This window comes from Bos indicus x Bos taurus, chromosome 1 (genome assembly GCF_003369695.1).
Source record: "Bos indicus x Bos taurus breed Angus x Brahman F1 hybrid chromosome 1, Bos_hybrid_MaternalHap_v2.0, whole genome shotgun sequence".
NCBI classification, from domain to species: domain Eukaryota; kingdom Metazoa; phylum Chordata; class Mammalia; order Artiodactyla; family Bovidae; genus Bos; species Bos indicus x Bos taurus.
The window spans coordinates 69645306-69659423 of NC_040076.1; the positions used below are offsets into that span (position 1 = coordinate 69645306).

Genomic DNA, 14118 nt, shown 5'->3' on the forward strand with positions numbered 1-14118 from the left:
GAAAAATCCTGTTAACTGCCAATAAAGATAGGACAGTTTTCCTTCTTCCTTTCTAAGACATGTGCCATTTATTTGATCTTCTTGCCTTACTGCGCTGACCAGGACCTCTACTACCACTTCTACCAGTAGTGGTGGAGCAAACAGTCTTGCCTTATTCCTGATTTTAGGAGAAAACATTAATATTTCACTATTAAGTACAGTATTAGGTGTATGTTTTACATTGAGGAAATTCTTTACATTCCTAGTTTGATGAAAATTTTTACTGTGAATAGATGGTAAAATGCTTTCGATATACACAGAAATGAACATCTGGATTTTCTTCTCTGTTCTGGCAATATGTGAACTGAACTGAAAGATTTTTGAATGTTAATCTTGCATTCCTGAGATTAACTTCTTTAAGTCAAATCTGTATACAGAGAGCACAATACAAATGCCAGCAAACTTTTTAAAAACAGAAGAATCACTAACACTTTCACACTAAATGTCACCTCCAGTTCTACCTTAAATTCTCTGGGTACTTACACATCCATATGATGACCAGCACTCTGCAGTCCATCACCCATTTCTTTTTCTATGGCACTCCACTCACTATGAAGAAAGAGATAAAACCAAAACCATCATGAATTATATACGAAATATTATTAAACAGAATCTTTTACATTTTTTTCCTAGTTAGCTTTTAAACAGTATGATATCTATTTTATTTTTTTCTTGATGATTTATTTTCTGTGACTCAAATATGCTCCTTTCCCCTGAAGTTTAACAACTAAATGCAAATGAAGGCTTTAAAAATGCTAATTCAAAAGTTCATATCTGCTGTTAAGTACAAAGTTAGTATCATACAAAACAGTTTCTGCTTATAAACAGCTTTCTCAGCTACAGAGCCTATGTAAATCAACCGTGGAGAATGCTTGTCTTGCTCTTGAATGACTTAATCAGAATTTCTAGGATAGAGCTGAGGCACGTATATTTTTAAACTCTACATGACTGACTGTGATAACCACACATGATTACATATCACTATCTTAACAGGTAACAGAAAAAGACAATTGTACAGAAATACTGGGTGTACCATAAAACTTCAGTAACTTGTACTAAAGTTGCACAACAAAGTCTACCGGAACTACAGATCATTTTGTTACCATTTCAGGGAAATTCCTGAAATAAAAATTCCTTTTTATGGAAGATGTATACATTATAATAAAGGGGGGAATAGATCTATAATCTTAAATACTAAGAGATGACATAATTTGATATATTTTCTTCCAGTTATTTTTACTTATTGTAATATGGCGGAGATCATGTAGTATATGCACCTTTGTACCATGTTTTTTCTTGTTAACAGTATTTCCCCACATTATTAAAATAATTTGTTCCCAGCATTGTTTCAGTGGCAACTCTTAATTTTTTTAACCATTTTCTGAACCATTCAAGATTGTTTCCAATTTTTCTGCTATGTAAAGAATGTATAATAAACACCTTCAACTGCAAAATATCATAAAAAGAAAAATTAAAACACTATGATTCTGTTAATCTGTGCTCTTTATAAACTGTTCTTGAAATATCAAGATTATATGCTTATAATACTAGAAGGGAAAACCCTCACATGGTTTTTAAAATTGTCAAGGAAGGAAAACAAACATAAATAAACATATCTGCTTCTGATAATTTTTACTCATGTGTATTCTCAAAATAGTAATAGCAACAGTTAATCTTTTTTTAGTGCTGGCTGTTTACAAAATGACTCTTTTTTTTTTTTGGCTGTGCTACGTCTGAACACTAATATTCAAATAAATTTCAGATGAATCAAAAATTTCCAGAACCACAAAAATATAGAATAAATTAAAATATATGCTTTATTATTCAAAAACTAATCACTTGCATGTCAACTGAATTTAATAGATTGAATATTTTTGTATATTAAAAGCCACATAAGTCAAGAGACATATGACAAAGTGGGGGAAAAGTTGCAATCCATTTCACAAACGTCTAATATTCCTAAAAGATAAACAACTCCTGCAAATCAATTAAGAAACCAGACTACCAGCCCAGTAGGAAAAAATGGCCAAAGATACATACAGACAGTTTATAAGATTAAAAAAATAAAATAGAGGCTATTAATCATCAGGAAAAAAGTTTAACTTCATCCATAATTAGAGTAATATAAATTATAACTACAGTGAGAAGGCATTTTTCACCATCAGGCTGATAAAGACGAAAGTTCACTAAAAATTGTTTGGGTGAGGATCTGAGGAAACAGACATTAACATTTTGATGATGGGAGCTGAATATCTTCCATACAGGGAAATCTGGCAATATCTACCAACTCAATTATCCTTAGATGCAGTAACAACATTTGTAGAATTTTATCCTACATATATGGACTTCCCTGGTGGCTCAGACGGTTAAGTGTCTGTCTACAATGTGGAAGACCCAGGTTCGATCCCTGGGTCAGGAAGTTCCCTGGAGAAGGAAATGGCAATCCACTTCAGTACTATTGCCTGGAAAATCACATGGATAGAGGAGCCTGGTAGGCTACAGTCCATGGGGTCGCAAAGAGTTGGACACGACTGAGCGATCTTCACCTTCACCGTGTCCTACATATATACTCAATCATGTGTGAAATGACATGAACATGAACATTAATTAAAGCATTGAATGCAACAGCAGATTAGAAATAATTATCAAGAAGAAACTGGTTAAATAAATTATGATGCTTCAGCTCAATAAAGCCCAATACAGTTATTTGCTGATAACAATATATTTAGGATAGCAGTTTTTAAGTTAAAAAGAGCAAAATAAAAGAAGTGAACATTTACATGTTTAAAAAAGGTGGGGGGAGGGAGGGAGTAGAATGCATTCGTTTGTGTGTTAATATACATTGACGGGCTTCCCTGGTGGCTCAGAGGTTTAAGTGTCTGCCTCCAATGCTGGAGACCCAGGTTCAATCCCTGGGTTGGGAAGATCCCCTGGAGAAGGAAATGGCACCCTACTCCAGTACTCTTGCCTGGAGAATCCCATGGACGGAGGAGCCTGGTAGGCTACAGTCCGCAGGGTCGCAAAGAGTCTGACACAACTGAGCAACCTCACTTTCACTTTATACATTGACAATGCTACAATACATTTTACTGGAAGGATACACAAGTAACTTAGAAACTGCTAGTAGTTGCCTCAGAGGAGGAAACCTGGGTGGTTGGCAGGCAGGAGGAGCAAAGAGACTTTTCACTATACAAGCTTTTGTTCCTATTGAATTTTGTATTATATGAATATCTTATCTATTCAAATATGTTAAATGAATTATTTTTGACTACTTCAATCAAAAGGACAGAACATTAGCAAGGACAGTCTTCTTACAAGGAGATATGGATAATAACTACTAAAATTTCACAACTAAAATAATAAACAAACAAAAATTCACAAAAGAAAAGTCTCAAAAATTACCAATATATGCAAGTTACATACACAAGTAAATATTCTAATTTACACTAATATTACTCCAAGACTGAGAAACCAATCTTGCAAAAGCCTTAGAAATTATAAAATAAAACAAAGGAAGAAAAAAAAGAAAACCACCAATTCAATATGACAGTGACTTAAAAGAAATCTCCTTGGGTATCCTGCCAAGAAAATAAAAGACATTGCTCACTGCTTAAGAGGAGTTTATCTTTTATCTGCTCAATATATTAGACTCCTTTACTATTTTTTATTTAAAAAAAGGCTTTACAATAAAAATTTCGAAGACTTAAAACTCCCTGGCAGTCCAGTGGCTAAGACTCCGCCACTACAGAGAGCATAGGTTCGATCCCTGGTTAGGGAATTAAGAGCTTGCAGGAAAAGTCTGAAAACTACTACTTTTGGACAGGATTTAAAAAATAAGCTTTTGGGACTTCCCTGGTGGTCCAGTGGTTAAGAATCTGCCTTTCAACGTACAGAAGGTGGGTTGGATCCCTGGTCAGGGAACTAAGATCCCACATGCTGCAGGGCAACTAAGCCTGCGCGCCACAACTAGAAAGCACATACCTCACAAGGAAGACCCAGCCCAGCACAGAAATTAAATAAATAACAATTAAAAACTATCTTTTGCTTTGCAGACTCATATATATTCAAGAATTACAGTTCTTATGCAAAAAGCTGATTAGAGCTAGTTGTTGTTTATTATAAAAGTTTGTATAATGCATACCTGAAAACTCGCCCATAATTCCCATGTACTTTATATACACCATATAGTCGATCTGCTACTCTCTGGAACAAATATTCAAAAGAAATTGCTATTAGTTATAAACAGTTCACTGTTTATAAGTTAAAAACAGATCACTAAAAATACATTTTATCTTCATTAAAAAATACATATGTATATTTAGTACAACTTGAAAAATACGCCAAAAAAAAAAAAAGAGCTTAAATTTTCCAAAGTCTCATCATGGGGGGAAAAAACTAATGATGTCATCATATTTATATTTTCATATATATATATATATATGTTTTAATTAACATTTTAAAATTTCCTATACCAAGAGTGCTAATATTTTTATCAAGCAGGTTAATATTATTTTTAATAGACACCAGTTAAAAAAACAGATGCATAAAATTTCACCTAGTGGTATATAAATTATATACGCATTCCTTGTCAGGTACTCAAGTTATCCCTAATTTTTTCAGTATTAAATAAGCATTCTCTGAGAGTACAGCTTTTTCCAAATTTCAGATTACTTCCTTAAGATAAAAGTCCCCAAAGACGGATCTACCAGGGAAGAGGATATAAACATTTTCAATTGTATTATTGATAGTTTTATACATAAACGCTACACACATGCAATATACTTCCTGTGCTACTTTATCAAATTAATGCCTTCTAACCATTTAATAACAGTAGAATTATAGTTTAGCTCACTGAGATTAAAACACATACCACCCCATCATTCACACACATCTTGGAAAAGACAGAAAACACTGTATGTGGTAATCTCCTTTCTCCAAAGTGTTATGGACATGAAACAGAAGACCAGAAGTCAATGTCACATAAAACTCTTTAAAAAAAAAATTTCTAGTATTCAATTTCTCAATGAAAATCCTGAAGATGAACTGCCCCTCTAATTCCTTACTCAGTTCAGTTCAGTCGCTCACGCATGTTCGACTCTTTGAGACCCATGAACCACAGTATGCCAGGCCTCCCTGTCCATCATCAACTCCTGGAGTTTACCCAAATTCATGTCCATTGAGTCGGTGATGCCATCCAACCATCTCATCCTCTGTCGTCCCCTTCTCCTCCTGCCCTCAATCTTTCCCAGCATCAGGGTCTTTTCAAATGAGTCAGCTCTTCGCATCAGGTGGCCAAATTCCTTACTCAAATATGAGTAATTTGAGGAAACAGGCATTAGCCATACAATAAATCTTAACCCGTTCAACACTTCAGCTTAAAAGTCAGTAAACTACATTGTAAAACTTGGAACTGGTATAAGAGGATCAGGAAGTGCTTTCCATCTCTCCTTGACCTGCTATGAAGAAACACATGCCTGCTAGATGAGGGGGAGCACACTACCAGTCTGCAGCTGGTTTCTGTGAAGTCTTACTAGAACAGTCTTACTCACTCACGCTAGCACTACCCACAGCTGTTTTCATAGCAGAGTTGAACAGCTTCAACAAGGGCCATACGACCCGAGCAGGTGAAAATAATTACTATCTGGCCTTCAGAAAAAGTTTGCCAACTAATGTACTAGACTCCACTTCCAGTACAAAGTTCAGTCTTTATTATGCTTGAAACTTTTCAGGGTTGTCCGCAGACCTCGAAACTACTCTGGGACATTACTTCCCAATTATTTTTTGAGAGTCCTACAGAGTGTTGACTGGTTGTTTAAATGAGTTCCATTGTTAAATAAATTTTGGAAGCAATGAGATTTAAAAGTTTAACAGGTTGTTGTGTTTTTTTTTCTGCCTGACTTTTTAGATCTTTAACACTATATATGAATAAGGACTACTGAGAGAGGGTGATTTGCGGTAGGGACCACATTATAGGACTGGCATTCTAAAGATGACAAAATGGAAAATGCCATTCTAGACTACTAACTTTTCTAGATTCTTGTCCTTTTAAAAATCAAACCTCCTCCTGAAAACTGAGCATTTCATCATCTATCTAAGATACTAAGCATGGAAGAGAGGGAAAGAGTTTGTTAAATAACCACTTAAGTATAAAAACTAGAGCAACTTAAATACAAAATACATATCCAAAATAAACGTGCAAAGATAAAGCTTTGAATTCCAGGTGTTTAAAAGTTTTGTTTTGTTTTTCTTTAAATTTTATCACTCCATGCAGCTGATACAAAAAGAGCTTCAATCATAATAATTAGAGCTCTGGAAAATACTCTAGTCCACAGAGCTTGACAAAAAGAGGCAAGAGTTCTCATACGCCAAAAAGATGAGCAACTACACAAGGAACCACTCTACTAGAGAATGAGGCAACACAGAGCCACTCAGCAGTTGTTACTGAACCAGCAGTAATGTTTCTGGTATCAACTACTCATGGAAGTAAATTGTGCTAGCCAACTAAAACACAAGATGACTAGTACCCAGATCATCAGGCAGTGAGAAAAAAAGATGAAGCAAAAAAAACTATAGACCAAAAATGAGCATTTCTACAGAAAAGTAAAGATAAAAATGGCCAAGAAATAAATCATGAATTATTAAAACCCATGGCTCAGTGGTAAAGAATCCACCTGCCAATGCAGGAGACGCAGGAGATGGATGTGGGTTCAATCCCTTGGTCAGGAAGATCCCCCTGGGAAGGAAATGGCAACCCATTCCAGTATTCTTGCCTGGGAAATTCCATGGACAGAGAAGCCTGGTAGGCTACAGTCCATGGCATCACAAAAGAGTCGGATGCAACACAGGCACTAAACAGCAACAGAACCAGATTAATTCAATGGTCACTGGTAATCAAGAATCGTGGTGCCAGGGAAAAGGGGCTAGACCCAATGATTTAGTCTAGACTGCCACTCAATTTCAATTCTGTTGACAAGTCTTCTTTTTGAAAACTGATCATCTTAACAACTGACAACAAAGGACTGACACCTAGCAAATAATATGACAACAGAAGAAACTTGACAGACTCATCGTATCATCCTCCCCAGCTCTGAAATCATTTGGAACTATGCTAAGAATGCCTTCCCTATCCATGCTGAAGTAGTAGCAGATTAAATGTTAAAAAGGACATAAAGTTTTATGACAGTCTATTAAATGATCTTATTTTAAAAATCTGGACACATAGTTTTTCTTCTGAATTATCTCCTACGTGAAAGTGAAGTCACTCAGTCATGTCCGACTCTTAGCGACCCCATGGACTGCAGCCCACCAGGCTCCCCTGTCCCTGGGATTCTCCAAGCAAGAACACTGGAGTGGGGTGCCATTGCCTTCTCCAATGCATGAAAGTGAAAAGTGAAAGTGAAGTCGCTCAGTCGTGGCTGACTCTTAGCGACCCCATGGACTGCAGCCCACCAGGCTCCTCCGTCCATGGGATTTTCCAGGCAAGAGTACTGGAGTGGGGTGCCATTGCCTTCTCCAGAATTATCTCCTAAGGAGGCAACAATCATGAGATTTAAGATTCATGACAGTACTGCTAAAATCTTTCCCAAAGGAGTTGTACCTAAGACTTTACATTGCCATCACCGAGTATTTCACAAACACTAGATACGTTATCTATACAAATGACTACAAATTAAATGTTAAATAGTAGCTCAATACTTTCAATTTACATAGTTAGCGTATTAGCAAAGTCAAGCAATCCTCCTTCCCTTCTAAATTTGATTTCCCCTAGAAAGGCAGCAAATATGATTGTAGAAAATAAGGGATTTGCTTCCTTATCTATAAACTGGGGACAGTCATAGCACCTACTTTCAAAGGGCCACTGTCAGATTTAGGTAAAAATAACACACCATAGTTGGCTTATATACAACAGTAAATATAATAAATATTAGATCAGTTCAGTTTAGTTCAGTCCTCAGTCATGTCTGACTCTTTGTAACCCCATGGAGTACAGCATGCCAGGACTCCCTGTCCATCACCAACTCCTGGAGCTTGCTTAAATTCATGTCCACCGAGTCGTTGATGCCATCCAACCATCTTCATCCTCTGTCATCCCCTTCTCCTCCTGCCTTCAATCTTTCCCAGCATCAGGGCCTTTTCCAATTAGTCAGTTCTTTACATCAGGTGGCCAAAGTATTGGAGTTTCAGCTTCAGCATCAGTCCTTTCAATGAATATTCAGGACTGATTTCCTTTAGGATGGACTGGTTTGATTTCCTTGCAACCCAAAGGACTCTCAAGAGTCTTATCCAACACCACGGTTCAAAATATTAGATATTAGTACCTTTTCCTTTTGTTTTAGTTTATGAAACATGGATTATCTCATCCGAATATCACAACTCTATGAATAACACACTCATTCATATAACAAATATTTATGCAGTACCTACTGTGTACCAGGCAGATACTCTCCAAGAAAACAAACTCTGAAAGGTCTCTGGATTGGCCTGAAGAACTTAGTAAACAGCAGAGAAAGTGCTAACTCCAGCTCCTCTCAATCTAAGACTACCCACCCTTTCTGGTTCTGTTTTAATACCTTAAATATTAACTCTTTAACCTGTAAGTCATTTATTTTTTGCCTTTTCTATCAAGACTTTGAAAAGAATTTTCCTCAACAGAAAAGACAGCCAAATAATTGTATTTTCTTTTTATCTGTTAATAAGTCATCATGTCTCCAACAGTGTCTAAGCCTTCTTCTCGTGACACTGAATGTTACAAAAAGGCCCTCCCTGTGGTGATCTCTGTTGTTTTCAGGATTCTACCAGTGTTGGGTTCTAACCTTCCATTTTTAACTTTTATGTTACTGTCAATGATTAAAAAGCCTTTTTCCTAATTTTAGTATAAATCAAGATTTTAGCTATTCCATATTTTTCACTGGCATTTATCTTGTTTATCAAGTGCTAAATCAAGATTTTAGCTATTCCATATTTTTCACTGGCATTTATCTTGTTTATCAAGTGCTGTCTTACCTTTGAAGAGCTCAAGCAGTCTTTCAGGTCAATTAAGTTTCTGAAGCCTGTTTTCATAAAGTCTAGGGCAAATATCTATACCCAGAATTCTCTTACTTGTGTATTACAAGCTCTTTGATGACAAGGTCATTTTCTTTAAAAGTTCTTGTCATATATACATTACTAACCAGTTCCCCTTGGTTGGTTATAATTAAGTTCAAGAAGCAATTTATCTTACTGCTTTTCAAGATTTTTTAAAACATAAAACTGTCAGCACATACATTTATTTATTCATCCATTCAATGAATACATAGTGGGTGCTATTTGAGTCCAGCATTATTCTCAGGATTCAGCAGTGAGAAAATAAAGCTCCTGCTCTTATGAGCTCACGTATATACTAGTAGAGGAGATAATTAACAAGTTCGGAATCACGGAAAATGACAGAAACCATAGAAACCTGCACCACATTTTATATAGGATGCTCAAGAAAGATAATTTCTCTCAAGAGGTATTTGAACCAGTAACTGAATAACAAAAGAATAAGCCAAGTGAGGATCCATGGGGGAAGAATGGTACAGGCCCAGGAAACAGCAAATAAAAGACCAGAAACAAGCTTGGCATGGTTAAAAATAGTTAGAAGAACAACAGGGCTAAAATGAAGCGCTGCTCTTGTTTAGTCACTAAGTCATGTTCTTTTGCAACCCGCCAGGCTGTAGCCCGCCAGGCTCCTCTGTCCGTGGGATTTCCCAGGCAAGAATACTGGAGTAGGTTGCCATTTCCTTCTCCAGGGGATCTTCCAAACCCAGGGATCAAACCCAAGTCACCTGCGCCTCTTCTGCACTGGCAGGCAGTTTCTTTACCACTGAGCCACGAGGGAAGCCCTCAAAATGAAATGTACAAAGTATTGAAACAGCTGTGTGTGAGACTCAAAATTTTCTGTAACATCACTATTACATTTTATCATGATCTCTAAAGATTATTAAGTATTAATCACATTCAAAAATATACTTTCAGCAGAAAGCCAAATATGATCACTGGATATCCTACCTTGACTGTGATAATTTTCTTACTTGCTTTATGAGGGCAATCACCCATACCTTCTTGCAGGCTAGATGATCTGCAGCACAGCTTCACAACAGTGACAGTTATTTCCTCCCTCCTTTAGATATCATTCAAACTTATTCCCTGCATTTTACAGATTCTCTGGGTTTTAACTGTTACACTTTGTTCAATTCACCAACTCATCTCTGCTATTTCCGATAAATCTGACTCTGGCTGGTTTTTCTGCCTTTTCCCTTTGTTTCTTCTGGATGTGAACGACTGCTTGAGAACCTCTCAATACCTGGAGCTGGTATGTGACTGCTTAACCGTGTGCCTCTGCCTACCCAAGACACTCAGCACCGTCCAGCTTCCTGTGGCATGACACCTTCTACAGTGTGCCCCCTCTTCCCTTTGGTGGAACGTCTTTAAGAGGAAACAGCTTTCATAATCAGCCAGACCTCTAATTTAAGTAAATTCTCCAGGTTTTTTGACAGAAGACAAAAATAGTATGAAGGGTTCTTCCAGTCTTCTGGGGTGTCTCTGACCCCACCTTCACTTTCCATTAAGAACTGCTGCCTTATTTGTTTAGGTAACTTCAAAGCAACTAGAGGCCTAGAAATTTTATCTCATCAATTCACAAGTCCTTTTCAATACCCCATTGTTGACTCTATCCTAGTAATTCTCATAGGTACCTTTTTCTTTTCCTACAAAGTATCTTACAATTTATATAAAGAGTCCTATAGTACTCTGGACGGTTACACAGATTGGGTCAATATGAGGATAGTTCAAAAGGAGTGTTCCCTTACTTTATTTTTTTATACTTTTAATGAAAATCTTCATACAAACATACAAAAAGTAGAGGATAGTAGGATATACTCCCATTTCCCAACATTTACCTTCAACAATTATCATATGGCCAATTAAATTGCATCTAAAATTGACCCTACTCTCCACCCTTTACCATCAGATTCTTTCATTAAAACAAATCCCAGATAATATATTTCATTTCAAGATGATTCCAATGAGTGTAAGATATGATCATAGACCTGGTAACTCAGTGTCTTTCAAAGCCTTTAAGACCAGTTCTAAGGTTTTCTCTAGGTTACCCCACAGGATATTTTTCAGGTACTACATTAATCTACCCAAAAATATATTTCTCCATGTCTATTACAGCCAAACTCTACAGGTAAGTACAATCATTATTGGTATATTTCTAGTTCCTCATGTCATAGCAGACCATTACCCTACATAAGTTTATTTAGTATAATTTAAGAGCACAGATGCAGAATGGCTTAATATTAACTATTCACCAACCTTAAAAAAAAATCTTGAAAGAATAAAAGAATATGTACATCAAAGTCACAATATTATATTCCAATGCTGAAATGGTAGGCACTTTGATAAATGTCAAAACAACCATACACTAAGAAAAAAAAAAACAAGAAACCATATATAGACTACAGAAAAAACAATAGGTTAAAATTCTTTAAGTTATTTATGCCAGAAAAAATTTCACAATTTTTAAAAAATGCTATTTAGGTGAATAACACACCAAATTTGAATATAAAAATCAGTTATTCATCATAAACACCTTCCATTACTTAAAAACATAATGATTAAATGAGAAGCACTTCCATAAAAACACCTGTCAAAAAGCTTCTGGTGACCACTTACAGCTCTGACTCGAAGAAGATGTGAGATGACAGACTGGAGTTCATCACTATAGTGTTTTAGTTCAATAAATCTCCTGAAATAGGAAACAAAACATCATTTTTTTCATGAAGAGCAGTCAAAAACTGAAAGACAAAACAGCAGTTCCTGAGAATAATGAAACTGATTCTATTTAACCATATGCTAGCCTTAAACATTTACACACTGATACAAACTCAAAAAGTTCTACAATTAAATAACCACATTTTCTTTAGATATTTTTAAAGCTGAGAAAAGATGTCATACTTTATAATTCACACCGTGGAACGGAGATAGAGATAAAATTTGTTGGTATGAAAAACTACTGGGGAAAAAAAGAAATCAGGAGAAAATTTATGGTGCTAAAAAAATCTTTTGGTACAAACATAAACTCATGATCTCTAACCCTAATCTTCATGCTGCTCAGTAATCTTTGTTTCTATAATCTAATATCTGCCATTCTCCATAACGACCTGAAACTTCAGATACCACTGCTCTTCCAGCAATGTAACAGCTTACTTCACCCTCCTCAAAAACTTATTTCCTTGACATCATTGTTAATTTCTAATGATTTTCCTTTTACTCTCTGGTCACTCCTAAAGTCTCCTTTGCAGGACTGACTTCCTTCACCCATCTCTTATGCTGCCAACTTTAGTGTGCAAAGGACTCCTAAAATATTTGCCAGAAACACAACTGAGGGCCTCTCAGTAAAAGAGGGCATGAATAATCACCATAACTGTACACAGAGGCCCTAGTGGGACTCAGGAATCTGAATTTATAACAAACTCACTCACAGGATTCAGATGCTGGTAATCCTCAGATTATACTTTGGAAAACACCCTTCAAGCACTGGTTTCTTTAGAGTTCAGCCCTAGGTCCTTGCCCATATTACAACCAATTATTTGGTCTACATACTGTATGTGTGTGCGTATGTGCCAAGTCATTTCAGTCGTGTCTGACTCTTTGCAACTCTATGGACCGTAGCCCACCAGGCTCCTCTGTCCATGGGATTCTCCAGGCAAGAATACTGGAGTGAGTTGCCATGCCCTCCTCCAGGGGATCTTCCTGACCCAGGGATCAAACCTGGGTCTCCTGCATTGGTAGGCGGGTTCTTTACCACTAGTGCCATGTGGGAAGCCCGTACTCTATGTGACTTATTCACAAAGCTTCACGATTATGATCTACATGCTGCTTAACTCCAAATATCTATCTCCAGCCCCAAACTCTGTCCTAAATGCTGTATCTGTAATGCCAAGTGGCTAGCAGATATTAGTGGCTGCTTATATATCCAAAGTTCAACTTATCTTCCCCCATGCCATCAAATCTCTCTCCTCTGTACTCCCTAGCAGTTTAAAGAATGAAACCTGGGTGCCACCTGTTTTCCTTCTCCTCTCTTTCATGCCATACATTCTATTACTCACTTGGTCTACCTCCTAAATATCAGCCAAATACTGCCACAAGAAAGTAGAAGACTCGAGGTCCTCCTCCTCACTGCTTTGAACAGTGTAAAGAAAAATAAACATGCATGAAGGAGTATCATTTTGGTATTCCCTCTGAAACTCTTTCTGGTTTTCTAGATTTTAAGAAAGAACAGAAAGAAGGTATTTTAGTGATATAAACTATTTTAATAACAGTATGAATAATAATTAATTTACTGGGCCAGCTAGACCTAGAACAGAGATTCTATATATTAAAAATCTGTTACAACAATGACTGATAGATAATTCTCTAATCTAAAACTTAAGGCAAACAAATTCTATTACTAATTATATACTTTAACAAGAACTTAGGAGCAAAAACTGCCCTGGTTATGTTATTGGCCATATCACATTTAAAATTCTATAATATGGATATTAAACAAAATTTAGCAATCTAGAAAAGATGGGTAGGTCAGAAAAGGGAAGACAAACATACAATTGACAATACATTTTTTATTACATTAAAAAACATTTAACTAACAGCTACATTAAAATATTAATTTAAACTGTCTCATCTACATGCTCCTCTAACGAATGTACATTCACCAATGTCATAAACTCTTCTGCTTAAATTTTCCAAAGCTTTTTTTGGAGGGTGACATAATTTTAGTTCTTAATCTAGACAACACCTATTATATATTATGGATGTCATAACCTTTATTAAAACCTCAGTGGAATCTTAAATGCATACTGTAAAGCAAAAGTCTGTCTGAAAATGCTCCGTACTATGATACAACATTCTGGAAAAGGCAAAACTATGGAATCAGTAAAAAGATAAGTGGTTGCTAGGGTTATGGGGAGGAAGAGATAAAAAGGGAGAGCAAAAAGGATTTTTAGCACAATGAAAATACTTTTCATGATAGTATAATGATACATACATGTCATTGTA

The 14118-nt window shown here is 36.2% G+C and overlaps 1 protein-coding gene across 2 annotated transcripts in view; it reads right to left on the reverse strand.

Annotated features, from left to right (window-relative positions):
* SNX4 (sorting nexin 4) overlaps positions 1-14118 on the reverse strand; it is a 52976-nt gene that overhangs the window by 10229 nt on the left and 28629 nt on the right. For both annotated transcript variants that reach the window (XM_027536609.1, XM_027536618.1), the window contains exons 7-9: positions 11737-11809; positions 4181-4242; positions 523-588 (exon numbers count right to left, since the gene is read on the reverse strand). In XM_027536609.1, the coding sequence (XP_027392410.1) occupies positions 523-588; positions 4181-4242; positions 11737-11809 (201 nt within the window). The remainder of the gene's footprint in view (positions 1-522; positions 589-4180; positions 4243-11736; positions 11810-14118) is intronic.